This window comes from Telmatherina bonti (assembly GCF_933228915.1).
Source record: "Telmatherina bonti genome assembly, chromosome: 4".
Classification (NCBI taxonomy): Eukaryota; Metazoa; Chordata; class Actinopteri; order Atheriniformes; family Telmatherinidae; genus Telmatherina; species Telmatherina bonti.
Window position 1 is genome coordinate 21,844,536 of NC_136622.1, and position 20,301 is coordinate 21,864,836.

Consider the following 20,301-nt stretch of genomic DNA (forward strand, 5'->3'; position numbering starts at 1 on the left):
TCTCTCCTAAATAGGATGATTGGTCAGTTCTCTACCCTCCCTGCTGCCCTCCCTTTTTTTTTCTCCCCCTCTTCTTACTTAAATACTTTTAGCATAAAGAGAGAGAAGGAGGGGAGGGAGAGGGGGATGGGAGATCAATGGGGGAAGGGTGCTGAGCGCTCACTCTGTTGTCACTGGCCAGAGAGAGAGAGAGAGAGAGACAGAGGGAGAGAGAGAGAGAGAGAGAGACAGAGGGAGGGAGAGAGCGGAGTTGTGTCCCATATGTGGAAAAAAAATCATAGCAGTGCACACACGGGTCTGGTCTGCTCCAGGGATTATCCCAGTGCTTTCAGATCTGATGGAGGACATGCAGGCATGAATAGGTAAGTCCGCTTGTCTTCTCTGCACTATGTGTTGATCTGCTGTCATGGCCTGCTGTTCTCCCTGCTGTTTGACTTGGCTCTGCTGAAGTTGAAGGAGGACCGGAACTGAGCGTGTTGAAGCAGCTCTCCTCTTTGGCCACTGACCATGAGACATTTCCCCCAAGCAAACCAAAGCCTCTCAGCTCTGCTTTCTCCACCCAGAGCTCTGTTTGTTTAAAGTGGATACTGTGGTTTGCTGCATGTAGCACAGGTTGTTATTATGGGCTGAGTGTTAAAAGTTAACTGTCAGTTAAATTAGAGGAGATCGTAGCCGGAGACAGTGCTGTGCGAGAAGCCTGTTGGTGTCCAGAGACAGCCGTGCAGTTATTGCATAATATCTCCTCATTGTAAGTGGTTCATATGAGAATGTAAACTCGTACCTCGCTTGCCTTTTTAAGAGCACAGTGTCTATTGAAGAATAATGCTGCATTTAGTTAGAAAGCTGGTTTGCAAATTTGTGCAAATTGAGATATTTTAAAATATTTATGCATGACTAAAAATACCCACACAGATCTTTGAAAACTGGTATGCAGTTTCAAAAAGTTTTTTCCTCTACTTTGCTTTCTGTGTTAACTGTGCATATTAATATTATGCTTTGGTGTCTATAGAAATGAAAAAAAAAAAAAAAACTAAACAAGCAAACAGAAAAACAAACAACAAAAAGAGATTAATATATAACAAAATGTTTTTCAGAGTGAATTAATTCATATCAGAACAAAACAAGATAAACTGAAAGATTAAACTGGCTTTAATCTGTCTATGATTAAATTGACATTTGCAATCCAAACTGGAATAGAATTATGCCATATTTTATGCTGCTTTATCTTTGCTTATAGAAAAACTGAAGTAAAGTAATATGTCTTACATTTAGATTTACATGTTTTCTTCATTTCTAAAGAAACATGATGTTAATCATTAATGCAAGTAAGTCACAAGTTTTGTTGTTTGTTTATATACATCGGGAAACTTTTTTCAAAGCTATCTTTATTTTGCTTTGCCTTGCGCTTGTACAACTCCAAAAGTATTTGGTGTCCAAAGAATGCAGTCTTTATTGCCTCAGTGCACAGAGCAGTGGTATGCATAAGTCTTTTTGTGAGGCAGATTTAGAAAGCCTTCTTTAGAGGCTGGACACAGCTCCACAATCAGCTTAATGCCTGTCTGTAATGAATGCCCTTGTGTGCCTGAATTTGGCAGACTGTGTGTGAGTGTTCTGTTTTTGTTACACTGATAGGGCTCTCAGGTTGGTCCGTAATTCTATCATACTCTGGTAGAGTTCTGTTCTGTGTGTTTGTACGCGTGTTGCTGTGTGAGCTTGCCTGAAAGGGTTGGTTGACATGTTAGGTTTTGTCTGCCTCACCTCTTTCTATCTTTCTCTGTCTCTCTCAGGGCTGTTCTGTTGTGATTGCAAGCTGAAGCCAGTGATGGACTACAGCCGGACTGGCGCTAACCTTAGCTGGCATTCATGAAACAGCATTCCTCCTTACAGAGACCAGCTCCACAGAATGCTGAGTCCTATTGTCCCCTATAGTGAGTATGAACTCTTCTCTCTCTCTACCCTACACACCAAAGAACCTCACTTGACTTAGTTGGACTTTGTTTGAATCAATGAGCCCCCAGTCCAAAACAAAGGTAGACGCTGTTTTGTCGTGTGCAAACAGAATGAAAGATTTACCAGTAACTGAAAATCAGCCTCCATGCCGAAACATGACTTCCTTGACGTACACTGGAAATGCTAAACCCTGAGCACTGGCCCTGTCTAAATGTTTCATCAGCAGGCTGTACACATGGATGGGAGATGGTGGACAGAAGAGGGAGAAGAATGAGGTTGGACAGATAATGGTTCATATAGCTGAAACCCCTGAACTCTGCAAGTGTCATTTTACCTGTATAGCAGCACAGAACTTTCCACTCTCACCGCCCAACATGCTGCCCCCTGCTCTCTCTTTACACTTTACGTTGCTGACCTAATAACTGATGTGTCCAGTGTTGCACCCCCACTTTGTGCAGCCTCCCACTAAGTTTCATTGGAGTCCAGTGCTCTGGCTCTCCAAAACAGCATTGTTTGCTGGCCAGCATGGGGGCTGCCTCTGTGGCCTCGGACTCAAGAGCTCCTTTCTCCCAGCTCTTTAACTCAACTCAAAGGAGTATTATTGGCATGACAGTTAGAAGAAAAGAGGGAGAAATAAAACAGAACGGTTCATTTAAAAAGTATTACTTCAAAACTGATAATAGAAACTTCTGATTGTACCATTAACATTTCAAAATGAGTTGCAGCAGCAGTGTAGGTAAGTGTGTGGGTTTGTGGAAACAGCCTGATTAAAGCTTCACAAGCAGCTATTTGACAGTTACCATTGCTATTTTATGCTTTTTGTAATATTTACCTTTAAAATAGCTAAATAAGTACCTGACCTATTGTGTTTTCATACACGTCCTCTTACAAGTCAGTATTGTGGTTTTTAAATTAGGTTGTTAAAAAAAATGCTTTTCTCATTACATTATCCTTATATTGGGGAATGTAATTTGGCTGACTCGTTCAGGTAAAACTAATACATTAATTTCCAAGAAAATGCATATTTGTGTTGTTTCCCACCAAATTCTGTGCAAAGGGTTGTTCCATTAACTCCATTTACCCCACTGGTTCATTCTGACAGAATACACTCAGTGCTGCTGGAGCAGACTGCACATCCAAGAATGTCGCAAACTGATGGTGGAATAGTTGGCATACCTTCAGAGATGGCACACTGCTGATTCTTAATAGAAAAATTTCAGAATATTGATCTTTGTGACTGATTTTCTTTTACAATGAGGACTCGGCGTGCTGGTTAGGTCTTTTCTGCTCAACGAACCGATGGTTTCTTGTGTACAGTGTGGCTTTGTACTGCAAGGTTTCTGTCGCGGTTGAAATAATTTCAGAACAACCTGCTAGTGTGTGTTTGTGAACGGAGGGATCGTTTGAGCACACACAGCAGTGTTAGGTAGTCATGTTGTTTACCAGTGACACACAAACTCACCCCTGTGCTTGCTGGTGACACTGCTGCTCACTGTCTTTTAGTTAAAGACTGTAGTCATGATTCTGTTCAGTGAAATCCAACTGTGAGGGACTTTGCATATGTGCTGGACATGCGAAGAATATCACCTCCATGTTGAAATCCTGTTTGTGGGAACGTGGAGCAATTCTGCTTCCTCGGCCACTTCTGGCTCCTGCTGTGGGGCATTTCTGGTCTTGTGCATGGTTGAGTTCCACTGTACAAATGTTTACACTGTGAGATCTGGTTAGATCAGGTACATAGAATAAACCCAAGTCTTTGTCACTGGGGATATTCTTAGATTTTTAATATCAATGGTCTGGATTCCTGTAGTGAGTGTCTCTCTCATCCTTGGCATGTCCAGCCATAGTCCTTGTCTCCAGCCAGTCCAGAATATCTCAAGCTGAGGTGAAAAGCTATGACTGGACCTAAGAAGAAACCTGAGAGAGATTCCAGGGGCCATGGATACTCCTGGAGGGATTTGGTGCAAAGAATCTGTAATCTGCACTTCAAACACACTCTTAAATCAGTCCCAGGCCGCCAACCCAGGAGTGCCCTAACTCTTGTTGCTGGGGGCCCCGGCTGGTGTAGCGATACCTTTTCTTTTAAAGCAGCACACACACATACACACACAGGCACAGAATGCATCCAGATCTGGCAGTTTTTATAGCTCTCCTCTGAGTGACCCCTTCTCTTTTCTCTCTCTGGCTCTGTTTTTATGTTTTGTGTGAGTCTTTGTAAATGACTCTGCTAAGTCATATAGCAGTTTGTATAGAGAAAAAGAAGTGGATCCCATCCTGGCCCCTGAAGGAGCGGGCTAGAGAGCCATGCCAGCGCCTATCCCCATTGTAGGCAGAGTGGTATAAGTAGTGCATCAGAGGGCCCAACGACATCCTTGAGTAAACACACTGGCTGCTGAAGTGTGTGTGAATAAGACCTAGGATCATTAGTGTGGGTGTGAATGGGCTCTAATTAGCCTGCAGTGTGCGTGTGTGTGCATGTCTATGTGTGTGGCTGTATGCACGTTTGTGTCCATAAGAAAAGAAGGTTAGGGACCCAGGCCCCAGTGAGTCCAAGGGCCCAGTCTTCTGTCTCTCACAGGGTTTATCAGCTCATTAAGAAAGGCTGCGCTCCCGTTAAGGGTCCAATTAAGAAGCAGGGTGGTGAGGCTCATTTGGATGGCAACACTTCACCAGATTCCTGAGGCAGCAGAATTCAGAGCTTGACAGTGAGATGCATTTTTCACACAAGCACAGCTAATTAGTAAATGACTACACTTGAGACATACTTTAATGGCATTAGGTGTTTGTAGTGTGATGATCATTAAAAAAAAAAAAAAAAAAAAGCACTACCAGAGAAGGATGTGTGGCTGTTGCACGTATTGAACTTTCTCTAATTTGTGCTTGTACTTACAGAATATAACAAATCCCAGAGCTGTCCATGTGCTGAAAGCATAAGCTGGGAGCACAGAGGGGCCAGGGGATTTGGACAGAAAAGAGGGAATGCAACATGCTCAGTGGGAATGAGGGAAGTAAGCGCGGTGGGGAAGCAGAAGAACACGGATAGAAGTAGATTGGTCAGAAAAGATAGAAAAGAGAAAGATTGGTTGTGTGAGACAGATGGAAGGGGTGATTGGTCATCACAGAGCTTTAGGACAGCTGTTCTTTGATATATTAGTGGACACAATGACCCAAAGCCAGCCTGCAGTCACAGAAAATAGGGACCCTGTTTTTCTTGAAAGGAAGGAGAGAGGGAGGGGGGGGTGCAGTGGAAGAGGATGGGGGGGAGTGTTTGCCATTTGTGGACGTGCGTTAGCCGGCACGGGGGATGGGGAACTTGTTTCTAAAATTACAAGCATGAAGTGACGCATCCAACAATTATTCCTAAAACTCTCTAGTTTTTGGATAGTGCTGAAAAAAAGTGCTATAAAATGAGCACACGCTCAGATGCCTTTTGCTGCACCATCATTAGCAATGCAAAACACATTTGTCAATTAATCAATGTTTGACTAATGCCATCAAGAAGTTTGGCTGCTCTTCCTTTCGAGCCACTCAACAAAATAGCAAACTGTAATGACGCTAACTATTTGTCCTGCGCTGATAAATTGGATAGTAGAAGTTTGCTATATTGGTTTTCATTGATAGCTGTCATTTACCCCAACTATATCAACTGACAGACAAACACAGTTTCATTTCATACTTCATTTTCAAAGCATAGTGCACTTTTGTCCTTTTCTTGTAATAAAACAAAAATAAGCTCCACATACTGACAGAAACTCTTCTGACAGTTGGTCCGCAACATCCCCTGAGGAAGATGAAACAAAAAATAGAGTAAGTCTAACTGTCATTCTGATACATGGAGTACAGATCGCTCTATCCGCAGAACGACAAAAGTACAGAGAAAAGGAGAGGCAAATAGACACACAAACACACATAGAAAGGACATCCCTCAATGCCACTGCAGGAGATGGGCTTGCTCCTCCTGGGACTGGACTGGCGATGCGTTTTTGAAAAGAGCTGCGTCTGCTCGTGCTCTGGGCAGCAGGTGTGAAAACTCCTCCCCACAGCTCCTGCACTCTTCTGTTATTACATCTTTTTAGGGCCTTGAAAGAGAGCAGATGAGCCAGAGAGCGAGAGGCAGAGTGGGAGTGTGGGATTGTGTTTCCTTTGACTGATGGCAGGCCCGTGACTAATGCATACATTTATAATAATTTTTTCCTAGCAATGCCAAATTATGCATGGCTGATATATGATGGTCCCTGTTGTCCAGTTTTCACATTATCCCTGACTTCTGGCAGTTTTGGCCAGGGCCTCAAGGACTGACCTTGCACTTCCTTTAACAGCTTTTAATACACCACAGACGATAACAGAGGCCTTTCAAAATCTGTTGGGTGGAAGTGTACAGAGCAATGAGATATTGTGAATATAACACAACATAAATAATCACAATACACCGAGGAAAATCTATAATAATGTCCCACTATGTTCAGATAGAAATTGTGCAAAAGCTAATAAAATGTGCACCCTGTACCGAAGTGAGAGGACGTCTCAAGACAATTTTTCAACTGTCTTCACAAACCGTGCAGTAAAATGTGGCCGGCCCCTCAGATTGGTGCTTTTATGACTGAGCAATAGTATGCAGCGACGTATGGCCCAGAAAGAATGTCCTGTCTGATATTAGTGTCATAAATCACAGTGAACTTGAGAAAAAGGGTAAAAAAAAAAAGGCTTCAGGGCCTTCAAACAACAAATCAAGATAAAAAACATAAATAACTGATTCTACTTTGCTTCTCACTCAGTCTGAGCTTACCATCATGTGTAATGTTTCCTGCATAAAACAGCTCTTTGGACATGATTGTTGAAAATGAGGAATAGTTTTGAAAGATTCCCAAAGAAAGTGATAAGCTGCTTTACATATTTATGACCATCAAGCCGATATGTCATTCAATAGCTCTGTTCAGTTTGTGCTTGCTGAATATGTAACAACAGATGCAGCATCAACTTTAATTTTCTCAGCACAAAAAAAGTTCTGTGAACTGAAGCCGTTCCAAGCATTTTTCTGTAAAGTGTTGTTGTCTAAATTGAATCCTGGAAATACTGCCACATCAACCAAAGCAGCAGTCTCAAAATAATTACACCTTTGTGTCTCAGTAAAATTTTCTTAAGTGAGGAAATAATTTTGTATGTTGGCTATGTTTTTGCATTAAGATCTATTGCAAAAAAAAAAAAAAAAAAAAAAAAAAAAAAATCCTTGTTGAACAAACAAAATGCTGATTTACTAAAGCATTTATGAGACCAAAGTGCTACAAAAGATTTGACAAGATATTTAAATATATGTACATCTTTTTTAAGGTACATGTTGTTTTACTCAATGTGTGCCTCTGTGTGGATGTGTATGATGCAGTGGAGGTGTTAGTTTTTTTTTCTGATTGGTGAACGGAGATTGAGTTCAACCCTTAATAGAGCTTGATTGGATTGATCCGCAGTCGTCTTGTTTACAAGCGGCCCCTTCACAATTGCCACAGTTTAATAGCATGCTGTCCCAGAAGGCTTGTTGCATACATGTGTGTTTTGTACCTCAGGGCAAGGAAAACAAAAGTGCTGGGAAGGGAGAAAGGGAAAGCAACCTCCTGGGAGTTGTGAAACGGCACTGTAACCCTCCATCTCAGGGCTTCCCGCCAAGATAACGTTTCACCTCATCCACTGATATGTTCTTTTATAGAAAACCACAACACACTCAAGAGTTATACCAGCCTTCGTGGGCCAAAAGCTACTTGGGTTTCACAAATTCAACTGGAGATTGAATGACTTTGGAAGTATTAGTTCTGAGCATTTGAGAGGCAGAAATCACAATAACCCTTAAGCCACAAGTGAACTAATTCTAAATTTAGGGCCTCCTCAAGTAAAGCTACAGAAAAGAGCACTACCACTGTCTTCATCACACACTACAAAAGGATGCAGCTCACACAGGTCTTCAATAAATCCCAGGCTGACACAAAAGCTGTCAGTGGACTGCTGTTGAATAGATTAATAAGATTTCCATAATTAGACAGGCCCTTGACAATAGGATCCTTTTGGCTTTGTCTCAGGGCCAACTGAATTGTCCGATCCATGCACGTCTGCTGGATGGTCATCCACTACAATGGCCGCACAGACAGTAAGGCGGTCAGCAGAAGAACATCTGTCTCTCCTGGGGCCAAGAGCGCACACACAAAGAGTGGGAAGTTTCATGTGCATGCACAGAAGGTTCTTATCAACCTCTTCACAGCCAAGCAAAGCCATCAGTCAACAGCGCAGCCATCTATTCACATATGTATACTTATAAGCTGCAGTTTATGTTTCGTCACTCAAAATTCAGCGGTGCAGCTGACCAATAATAAAATATAAAATAATTTTCCAGGCATACTATGACTAGTTTACTGATTTTCAAACAAACTAACGTCCTTTTCCATTCTTAATATATGTTTTAAATCTATAATCCTCCTCCAGTACAAGTAAGATTTGATGAGATTGTGGCAGGAAAAGAAGAAGTGCCACTAGCGTATAACAAAAAATGTTCACTACTGTAGTTAAATGTTGCAGTAAATGTGGCTACTGGTTTGCATTGTCTTCTTTCTTTGACATCCGTAGTAATTTTCAATCTAGCGTTGCACTGAAGCATGTATTGAGGTTGATTGGATGATTTTACAGCTATCCACAGCATGACAGCATTGTCCTGATTTCCTACTTCTAATCTTAGCTTTCTTCCCATCCCTCCAGTGAATTAATCTACATGATGGCTCTGATTTAGGCAAAAGTGTAGATCAGAGCTTGCTCAGTTTATTGCAGTGTTACTGTTCTAAAAAACACAATCCAGCAGAAGGCAAAGTGTAATTCCATGGAAAAGGGCTAAAATGTGCTTCAACATTCCTGTTTTCATTGTTGGGAAATATCATACTTTCACTCATTTAACTCTCTGCAGGTTTACCCAGAGAAAAAACATAATATAAAGCACTTTGTGAAAAGGTTTTTAGAAAGTTATGACTTACAGATTTAAAAGTAAATTTGTTCTTCAGGTATGGGCAGCTGGTCATTACCCTGGTCAGGGGGGGTTGTGTACCACTCCGTGTTAGTGCTACTCTGATGATGGAGTGGACAGCAGTTAGCCCGCCTCACTGAGTCCTCTAATGTCTACTCCAGTCCGCTTAGGAAGGACGAAGCGCCTGCTGTCCACTCTTTTGCCTCCCTCCCTCCCTCCATCCCAGCCTTCTTCCATCCCTCCCTCCCTTCTGCAGGTTTTATGAGCTCCCCTGGGCTCTCATCCATCTCTGTCACACACAGGATCCATTATTGGAGCTGCTCACAAACTGGTTGGGCTGCAGATGGGAAGGGCCAGCAGAACATATATGGTTTCTACAGCCTACACGAAGACCTGCAAGTCAGACAACAAAAAATATGTGGTCATCAGGGTGTGGACAGCCTCAGTGTCCTCTACATGTTTTGAAAATTTCAAGTGAACATAATGTGAGATGTCAGTTTGCTACAGTGGGTGTGTGGTTGTGTGGGCTGGCAGAAGTTTAGGGAAGTACTTGAACTGGGATGGCCATTGGGAACTTAAGGCAGTGCATTTGAATATGAAGGACATGATAATCCAGTGGCCATCTGGTCTCCTGGTCTCATCTGACTGAATAAACAACGGGCATAATCTGAAAACACACATGGGGAGGTTTGGAAAGAAAGAGGCCAAAGTTTAGGAATAAGCTAGAGAGTGGGAGAGGAACAGCAGAGTCTTGGCCCGTGGATATTGAGATTTGATTTAAAAGGCAATAAGAATCCTGGCTCCACTCACACAGACAGCCATGAATAATGAATCATTGGGCGTCTGCAAAAGGAACAGCAGAGTGCAGCAATGACAGCTTTTGCCATATTCCTCTTTAACTCCCTGTTTCTGGCAGAAGTAGTCCTCACCTCGGGGTAAATCGTGACAGTTCAATAATGCCAAGCTATGTGTGGAATGTCAAGCTAATGCCTTAGCAAGACACAGCACTACCCTTCATTAAATAGACGACTCTATAAGAATGACATAGTAATGTAGAAATATTGACACGTGTATTATACAATTGGACAACGGATTTTCAACTACTCATTGTTTATGAAAATAAGACCTTTGCATAAGAGGACACAGAGGAAAAACAGGATTTATGAAACATTTTTTGTTATCTGCCTTCCCTTCTGTAAAGTCAGTGATGATCAATCAGATGAGTGCTGAAGTCAGCCAGAGAAACAGACATTCCACTTTCCCAATGTTCCATAGGAGACTGTGCTGATGAATAGTACTCTATGCTGCATTTCTAATAGCCCCCCCCCCCCCCCCCCCCCCCCCTTTGTTTCTCACTCACTCTCACCATAACAGTGTCCAAACACACACACAAACACACACACACACACACACACACACACACACACACTCACACTCACACACACCCTCCCAATTCTCCCTCTCTGTGTCCAGCAAGCCGCTGGGCCTTTGGAGCTTTGGTGTACGGTGGGTGGGTGGGTGGTAGGTGGGGGGTGCAGAGTGCAGAAAGCAGGCATTCAGAGAAACATGCACAGGAAGATAACAATAGCTCCTCTGGGAGACCTGCAGATGCTACTCGTAGAAGGAATAGTAGTGGGATCTTATCACTACGCCAACATAAGCTGAGAAACAACAAAACAACACACACACATCCCACTGATCTGATTCCATTGTCTTTGTTTCTGTAGCTTTCTGTTTCTCTCAACCTCGTCTTTACCTTCCTCTCCCTCTTTGGGAAATTTGACCCCCTTCTGATGTTGCGCTTGATGGTAACGCTGAAAAAATATTCCCTTACAAATACAGGAAGGGCAATTTCTTGTTAGTGACTGCTTAAGGGGGAAGACTTTGGCCACGTGTTAGTATGTACGCAGCAGTGAGGAAACTAGTCATCAAAGAGTCTCCAATGTTTTGTCTGTAATAAACTGAATGTTAGCTGATGCTTTTGGTTGTCAAACAGCATCAACTGTATTGGAAAAAAATTAAAAATCCACAGACTGCAGAGTCACACTTCCTGTAGGTATTTTTACTTTGTCGTTTATAATAAAGTTTAAGTAATATGACTGCTTAGAAATGTTAAGAATGTTGTACCTGGTAGGCTGCATATTACTTTCCATGCATGTGTTTGAAAGTGACTGACTAAAAATAAATTAATTCATTTAATTAAAAAGGCCTTAATTATATATTTGATATTGATCTATTTGATATTGTGTTAAGCACTAAAACATGCAGTTCAGGCCTTATTTAAAGATTTTGTAAAACAAAATCACCTCAGCTCCTTTAATATATTATTTTATAACTTAATTGTTTTTATTAAAAAAGGTGACCTAATTTTCCTGTTTGTTTGTCATCAGGCTTGTTAAAGATGCACTGGAACCCAGAGCATGCCCAGCCCCTCAGCCAGTGGCCTGAGCAGCACCTGGACGTCTCCTCCACCACTTCCTCTCCAGCTCACAAGTCAGAATTCTACTCTGGTCGCAGCCGCAGCTCTTACAACTATGCCTGGGCCAATGATGACATCTCTGCCCTCACAGCCTCAAATTTGTTGAAGCGTTATGCTGAGAAATATGCTGGTGTGCTGGACTCACCATATGACCGGCCTCCAACTGTGGGCACCTACCCAGAGCCAGGGACCTTTGGGGGCCTGAATGGTCAAAAGACAGAGCTGGAGCCTTGGCCGCTGACACACAGCACTGATGCTCCCTATCCCTTGGTTCCCCCTGGAGGCCATGACAGCCTTTCAGGCTCCAAGACTGTAGCCACATCCACCGGGCCTCCAGGGGTTAACAGCGTGTCAGTCGTGAACAGTAACCTTTCAGATTCTGGCTACAGCGGCAGCAGCTCTTGCAGTGGTTCCAGCGAGTATCCCTCTAGCTACAATGGCACCTATCTTTCCTCAGGGTTCTGTCCTCAACCCAGTGCAGCACTTCCCTCTGCTTCCCTCCACACTCTTCAGTCTAACCCAACTCTACTGTCCAGCTACAGCCCTACCACACCAGTCTATAACTATCCCCCCAGCACATACCCTCCTCAGACCAGTCTTGCTCCCACCTATAGCCACCCCTCTACCACTTACCTCCCCTCTGGTTTACCAGCTCCTACCCCCATTCCCTCAAGGCCCACAGTGGTAGGAGGCAGCTACAGTTACCAAAGCGCTAACCTTGGGGCATCTGAATCTGGTGGGACACTGAAAAGAAAAGCATTTGAGATGAGCATTGAGGAGGATGACAGCGGGGACAGGCCCCGCTACAGGAAGTATAGCTATGATCCACTGAAAACTAGAGGAAACTCTCCCTACAGTGTGAATGACAAAACAGAGTGTCGGGGAAATGGCTTTAGCAGTTCAAGCAGCACAGACCCTCAAACATTCAAGTCCACCAAGCCTTCCTCCCAACCTTTAGTATCACCTCAGTTTGGTGCAGGAGGAGAGTACAGTCCTCCAGCAGGCATGAATGGGGAGAATGGGGTGGCAGAGCAGGGCTTCACTCAGCAGCAGCACCGCTCTCAAACACTCAAACGCCCTCCGTTATGTACTCCAACTGTTGAAACTATGAAGAGCCCAGACCCCCGATTATTGGAACTAATCAATGAGGAGTTACTGGACTGCCTCCCTGCATTGGGCTGGAGTGATCTGGTTGGGCTCACCCATGTTAAGGCTGCCTTGGAGGAGGACCTTCTGTGGCCTGTGTTGAGGCCCAGTCCAGTGGTACGTCCACCAAGAACTGTCCTGCTGTTCGGCCCCAGAGGAGGGGGTAAGACCACACTGACTCGTTCGTTGGCCTCACAGTTGGGAGCATCCTTTTACCGTGTAAGTGGCGCTATGCTGGCCTCTAAAGGAAAGATTGAGGCTGAACACATTCTGAGCTCTCTGCTGCAGGTGGCAGGGGCACGACAACCCTCAGTGGTGCTACTTAGTCAAGTGGAGGCCATGGAAGAGGAAGGCCTGAGGCAGGTACTGTTAGGTACCTTGGAGAAAGCCCAGGTGGGGACTACAAGTCTGGTGATCCTAATATGTGCTACTGGAAGGCCAGATCTACTGCAAGATGCACTACATCAGAGCTTTGCTAAGAGATATCATGTTGGCCTACCAGATGTAGGTATGCGTAGACAGGTGCTGCTGCAAGCGCTGACGCCCCAAGGCTGCAGCCTGAGTGAGAGGGAGCTGAGCGCTGTGCTGCAGCGCACAGAGGGGTTTTCTGTATGGGAGCTGCTGCAGCTCAGTCAGCAGGCTCTCTCCTCAGCATCCTCTCCAAGCGGAGCCATGCATGGCCTCTCCACATCCCCCAAACCCCCAGACTTCACAGACTTTGAGAATGCTTTCTGCAAGGTGCGGCCACACACAACTACAAAAGAACTGGACACTTGTATAGAGTGGAGTAAAATGTATAGCCACTGAGAAGGCAGCCAGTCACCGTACCTGGACTGCACTATGACCCTATATTTGCTTTGACATAGGGAACCTTGGGAATTTTTTGGTTTTTTTTCTTTTCATTACAGATTGTGCGGCCAAAAGAGCCAAAGAAGCTCAAGATTAGGGGAGTGCAGACAAAGTTCTTTCACTGGCAGAAGCTTGCCATGGAGTGCTATTTTGTTTTTAGTTCAGAAAATTCACAATATATTATTTTTTTCCCAAAGAAACAAAAGGTGAATACATCTTGTTTAGTGAGTTGGTTTATAAATCATTTGGCTAATGAGAAAATATGTTAGCTATTTGGATATTCTTTGAGATCCTACCTTGGTCCAGAAAGAAATCAATTCTTTGTTGCTACATGACATGGTCCAAGATGATGTATAATCAGGGTTTGGAAAATCCCACCCTTTGGCTGGTACTCTCAGGACCATATTTATTTCCAGTCCACTTCCATGTTATTCTAACGTTAATTTGGTAATTGGGTTGTCACTAATCATTCAGTGCAAAGGGCTTGGGATCAGCAACACTTCAGCATATTTTGACCAAAACTAGTCAAACCAAATACATAATCAATAAAGTACTGTTTAATTTAAAAAATTGGACTGGTCATCTGAATGACAGCAAGTTAATATTCCCAATAGCTTCCTTCCAAATCATGACATAACAGCTTATTTTTACTATTCTAACACAAGTGAATCATATTTGAACCTGTGCTTGCTTTGTCCTGTTGTTAAAGTGAAATCATTTTGTTACACGCAGCTTGTTTGTTTGCAGAAATACTTATCATGCATTCTTATTTAACACAACAGTGGTATTGTGCTCAGACTTAATGTGGTACAATTAACTGATAACATACTTTATTATTCACATTCCACACTGACTGCAGTTTTCATGAGAAAACCACTTCCAGATCAACACAAGCACATCCAGCTTCTACCGCAGCATGTCTGTTTTCCTACTTCATTTACTCCTTTTCTTTTCATATTATGTAGTCTTGTTTGAAATGCTCAGGAAGAATTTCTTTACCTCAGAAATATGAAATAAAGAATGTATGTAATCTTAGGGTCTTAGAAGAAAGTGGCACGAAGCAAGATAAAGGTGTGGGGAGAAACCTGACAGTTTGGCAAAACCCACTACAACTGGGCTTGTACCTCGGGTGAGAAACTTGAAAATGCTACAAAGAGTAACATTGAATGTAATTCAGGTATTTCAAAGGATATTTGATGCCATAAATCCATGTATTATTATATATGAATATATAAATATGTTTTTTTTCTTTTACTCTTCATCTTTTGTTGTAGTTTATGGTGAAGTGATGATTGTTTTCAAGAAATGCGATGTAGAATACAGAAAATATTCCTCTTTTGTTGGACAAACTGCCCCTCAATTTGATCCAATGTGTAATCTAGTGTTTACATATCCTGTATGTGCATGTCTGTAATTCACAGTTTTACTGGTGCAAAATATGTTCTAAAAGTGTAAATGTAACACAAAGTCATACACATGCAGTCAGCAGGAAAATTTCAACACAAAATTAACACAACGCCACAAAAAAACACAGTTGCAAAAAAAAAAACAAAAAAAAACCCATCTAAACAAGTTGTTACATGCAGCTTTCAACATATCCAGATGTATATGTATTCACAGCTAATTTGTAGATATAAAGCCAACATGTAGACAATCCAGGAGTATCTGTCCTGCAGCAGCAGTCCTTCAGCTGTGATTTAACAAGCTGGAAAAACCCAGTCACTGCTCTGCGGGCGAAGAGGTCGTATGTTGTGCTGTTACCATGGTCGTAAGGAGGTACACACAAAGATGATGTAATATTACCTCCCATCCTTTCCTCTCTCTTCCTCCCATCCTCATCATTCTTTTTCTCTTTTTCTTCTCTCCCCTATGCAATCTCATTAGATTGGATTGCCCCCTGGCCACAAGCCTCAGTAACCATGTGGCGCTGTATCTTCTCCCCACCCCAGCCCCCACCATCCCCTTTCCCTATAGCGATTCCTCTGGAGTGGAAGTAGGCTGATTGATGTCTGGCAATCCTATATCACAGCACAGCCTTCTCTCACCAGCTGGTGGCTTCAGTCTTGCCATACAGCCAGGTCAATCATAGTGACCCCCACAGTGCATTCCTGTCAATGTTGCAGAACCTGGAAACATATTTACAGATTACAGAGCAGCCCCTGGCTCAAGCTGGATAGCGATTATTCACATTTAATTATATAAATGAAATAATAATGAAGACTAGTGGTAGAATTGCTTCAATTCCTTGTAATTTCTCCTTCACTTTCAGTTTGTCCAACAAAATAAGATTTTGTTTTGTACGCTTCAATCTGTTACTGCAGCAACTTTGTTCTTGGTTGTTGTACATTTTCTGTAACCATTTCTACCTCATTTTTGCGGCATATTGTACATGAAAGTATTTATTTCATGTCTTTTTGATGTCTGTTTTAAAAATGATAATAATGTTCTTGAACTGTAATAGTCTACCTCAGAAAAGACTGTATTTTAAGAGAAGAGTATCACACAATATTAAACAAAATTTGTCAATATTGCATTGCGGCTATTTTCTTAGTGCCCCGCACCTCACTTTGGATTTCAGTTCACCAGAGTGCATTAATCAGGTTTAAGTCTATATATGAAGACTTTCTTAATCTCATTAAGGTCAGCATACTAATTTATAGTGACGTTACATCTCATCCCGTGCCAGCTCATCCAGCTACATAATTAGGTTTTGGTTTAAATCTAAGATAAACTTGAATGAATTTCATACAGTGATCAGATGAAATCATTCTGGAATAAATGTAACAAGCACATATGTAAAGGGCTGAGGTGTGCCCATGCTAACCCTAAAACTGTTTTTGTGCTCTTTAAGGTTGTGTATCTGTGTAGACTCAAACATTACAAAGTAGCTGAAGTTGTGTATGCTGAAAATGGAAAACATAACAGAAAAAAGCTTGTTGGGTTTTGTGCATCTGTTTGCTAATAATTTTGCTGGCCTGCATGTGCATGTGTATCTGTGTGTTACACAGCGTTAAGACCAGCCACAGAAGCTGCACCAGCACACCCCTGAGGCTGCAAGTCCAGCACCAGAGCGCAGAGGTCCTTCATCCCTGTCACTGTCTGTAAACAACAGCTCGTCCCAGCGGCCTGCCCAGTGCTATTTCTAGCCTTTCCGGACATCTTTCAAAGACTCAAAACTAACTGAGAGTTGTAAAATAAATTGAAAAGTCAAGTTGAAGCGCTAAGCAGGATCCATCACTCCACATTGTGGAAAGCATAGTTTGAAATATCTGTGACTGAATCCGAGCAGAACAGCGGTGCTGCTGGTCTTAATGACAAAAGGAATTAATTGTCTAACAATGATGCATAGCTCTGTTGTAAGCACAACCTTGTGCTGCAACTACCCTTCATCCTCTGGTGAAGGATAATCGTTTTTGCAGCTGTTCCAGAATTATTTCAGAATTATCTTTGCTGTCACCAACACAACAACAAAATTGGCAGAAAAACACAAGCAGAATAAACCGAATGGAAATGTGACATCATTGCATAATATAACATGACAATCCTCCCATGGTAATATAATTTTTTTGTTTTGAAACACAAAATCGCCAGAGGTTATACCTCTTTTTCACAACAATATTGCTACAGAAGAAGTTATGATTGTTACTTTCACCACTGACAATGTGACCGAAGCAGCAAACCTCAATATTCTAATTTCATTGAGTAACTTTCCAACCAGTAAGTGACAGAAAACCACTTTGTCCTTTTTGTCCTAAAGTGAGTGCTGTCCTCCAGGAAGTCAATCATTTTCTTGTCCCTGCTGATTGGAGGTAATTAGGCGAGCAGAGTTTGTAATTGGATAATAAAAGATGCTAATGAGTTGCTGTCCTATTTACTCATAATGTGGAAGTGAATAGCAGGAAAAGGCTCATTCACACTGTCCACATTGTTGCTGAGACTTTAGAGAATTGACTTTAAATAATATGTATTTAATTATCATAATAACTGCATTTCTTCTGTTGGGTTTAAAGAGAATTCATGGATATGGAGGATGAACTGGTCGTGTAGCAGCTTTTATCTAACCTGATTATATCAAATGGTTTGTCATTTGTGCTAAACAGGAGAGCACTCAGGTTAAGCAGCACATGACTGATAAACCCTCTCAGCATGCTCTCAACTTGAATATCTGATCTTCATGCTGCACATCAACACTGTGGGCTTCATTCAGAGGTGCCTTGACGAAAAACTTGGACATTATTTATGGCAACAACCTTCATAAAGAAAAAGGTCGCTCCCTGAATCTCATTTCACACCAACACAGTCCTCCTCTCTACCTTTGGCCTTCCATTGTGTGGGCCTTGATACTGACAAGGTTGTCATCAGAGGAGAGCTCTGACACTGGGTGAGTTAGGACTGCCAGCTGTTAGCAATCAAGTCTATTTTGAAGTCAGGGACACACAGACCCCCAGGGCCAAAGTAGCAACTAGCCCAGCCCCTCACCCTCCCCTCAGCCTACAGCCTCCAAGCCCCCCCCCCCTCTCTCCTGGGGGAGAGGGGGGGGGGGGGGGGGCTATTCCACAGATAGCCAGCACATCTGTATTGATTCCAGATGTTGGTGTCCTTTACCTAAAAGCACCCTCAAAATAGTGATAGATTGGCATAAAATACAGAAAATGTGGCAAAAACATAAAAACTGGGGTGAGGATCTTTCTCAATACCAAATGTGTACCTAACATGGCTTTCTTTATCCCAAATACCTCTCAAGCCCTTGTCCATGACACAGGAAAAGCTAAGGGTTGCAAAAAACCGATCCTCTTCTCACAAGATTTTCTTTAGAGAATTAAAATAATTTTATTTTAAATGTTTTCTCTGTCTGCACAATAAAAACCTGGTCATATACTATGAGGTTTGTAATATTTAGCAGTTCACTTTCTGAATTGAATCTGAATTGATTAAAGAGATTTAAGGTCATTACAATACTTCAAACTTCATACCAGAGACATAAGCTTATCTGAAGTAAGAACAAAACAATGGAAACTTTTTGGGAGGAAATGATCAAACCTTTGCAGCTGCATTGTTTCTGCGTTAGTCCATCAAAACTCTCAGGAAATTGGATCTGACAGGTGGAATGTCCTTGTAGAATGCCTTGGCCTGCCCCCGCTCACATGACTTAAATGTGATCACAAAATAAATAAATAGTAAATAGATATAAAGGAGAATAAACAGATAGATGTCTGATAAAAACAGAGGTGTCAGAGAGAATAGCAGCAGAGACAAATGTTGACTGATGTTGATTAAAGTATTCAAGAAATTCTTCAAAGTTACATTAGCTTTATGCTGGGTGGTCTGTAGATTATCATGTGCAGTGTTGCTATGATGGCATCTAATTTCAAACAGACCCCTGAACATGTTGAAGAAATACAGGTTTCATGTTGGTCTGTGCTTCCCTCATCTGGCCAATCAGAGAAATGGGGGCCCTACAAATAACTAGACAGTAGATAATATTCTTTTGCAATATTTTAGTTTATTGGTGTGTACTAAAAACCTTTATACAAAGTTTTTATATATTCAGTTATGATCTGATTATTTTCTGAGTGCACAGATGCCTGAAAGTGTGTCTTTTTTAAAATTCTATTCTACAGTCAATCATTTAGCAGACGCTTTTATCCAAAGCGATGTACATATGAGTGAGAACAACACAAGCACAAAATCAAACAGTAGAGGACATTGTAGGAAGGTGCTAGTGGACTGTCTAGTTAGACACAGGTCTTTCCATGAAGTGCTACAGGCTTTTTTTTTTTGTTTTTTGTTTTTGTGTGTGTTTTTTTTTTTGTTGTTTTTTGTTTTGTTTACTCCCTTCCCGTCCCATAATACCATCTATGTTATAATACAAAGAATTAATACCAAAAGGTTTGTTGGAAATAACTAGGCTAAGTTCTCCAACTTTCCAATAAATATAGCTATACTGAGTGTTGAAGTGTGAAACAAATTAAGGACATCACTCTGGATGAATCCATATTAGTGGGAGATTGTTGTCCTGTAGTTATACACCAAGCAGACATTAGTCTGGTCACATCCTGCAAGTATTTATGTATTCACATAGGCAACACCTTCAGTAGAGGGTCTATGTAGTAAGCTCTGTAGCAGAGACTTCCTTATTCATGTGGAGTGTACAGTGTAAGACAGAAGAGTATACAATATAATCCAAATGAGAAAAAATTGAGATGTTTTAAATTGTTATTGGGCACAGTCGAGATTTACATTACCATAAAATACCTACAACCATATCTGTTTAAAAATCTCAATACAGGATGCTCATACTAAGTCTTCAACATGACTGCCCCCTGGTGGCGGCTTTATGGAAAACATTGAAAACGGTCTGAAAATGTTTCTGCTTTTGTAAAAGAAAATCTGTTTGCAGCTTGCGACCAAATTAGTTTTCTTTTTTTAAATGATCATTTAAATGAGACAGACTTAACCTTTGTGATAACCATGTTTATTAAAGTTTCCATTCATCTTTTGTGCACGTGAATTCATACATTCATAACTGCTTCATAAACATGTTATCACAATTACGAAATAAACAGGTTAAAGTACACATGTTGTAAATAAGGATGTGAGCTGAGGTGTTTGTATGTAGAATTATTTTTCAGAGTAAATGTTTGTGCTTGAATATTTTATTATTGAGATTTGATGAAACACTAAAACCAATTAAATAGTTTTTGTCTCTCTTGAAATTTCATCACCCCCAAAGCGATCCCAACACGATTAGTAGCTTGTCGAGTAAATTAATACGAGAACTGAGATAAACACCTGCTTTCTTGCTTTTATTATTCTCTGGTATATTTTATGTAACTGGCTTTTGTTGTTGATCTTTTTATTTTTTTATTTTTATTTTTTTAAA

General features: G+C 41.6%; 1 protein-coding gene across 1 annotated transcript; it reads left to right on the forward strand.

Annotated features, from left to right (window-relative positions):
* The first annotated feature begins 262 nt into the window (after positions 1-262).
* On the forward strand, positions 263-15,778 carry fignl2 (fidgetin like 2). The gene is made up of 3 exons (XM_079239710.1): positions 263-362; positions 1,788-1,928; positions 11,335-15,778. The coding sequence occupies exons 2-3, from the start codon at positions 1,904-1,906 to the stop codon at positions 13,374-13,376; spliced, it is 2,067 nt and encodes a 688-aa protein (XP_079095836.1). The 5' UTR covers positions 263-362; positions 1,788-1,903; the 3' UTR covers positions 13,377-15,778.
* The last annotated feature ends 4,523 nt before the right edge of the window (positions 15,779-20,301 follow it).

Bases quoted from the DNA above. Each gene is read 5' to 3' on its own strand.
- fignl2 (XM_079239710.1), top strand. From the start codon at position 1,904: ATGCTGAGTCCTATTGTCCCCTATA. The intron at 1,929-11,334 runs GTGAGTATGAAC...GTTTGTCATCAG, and splicing joins GAGTCCTATTGTCCCCTATA to GCTTGTTAAAGATGCACTGG.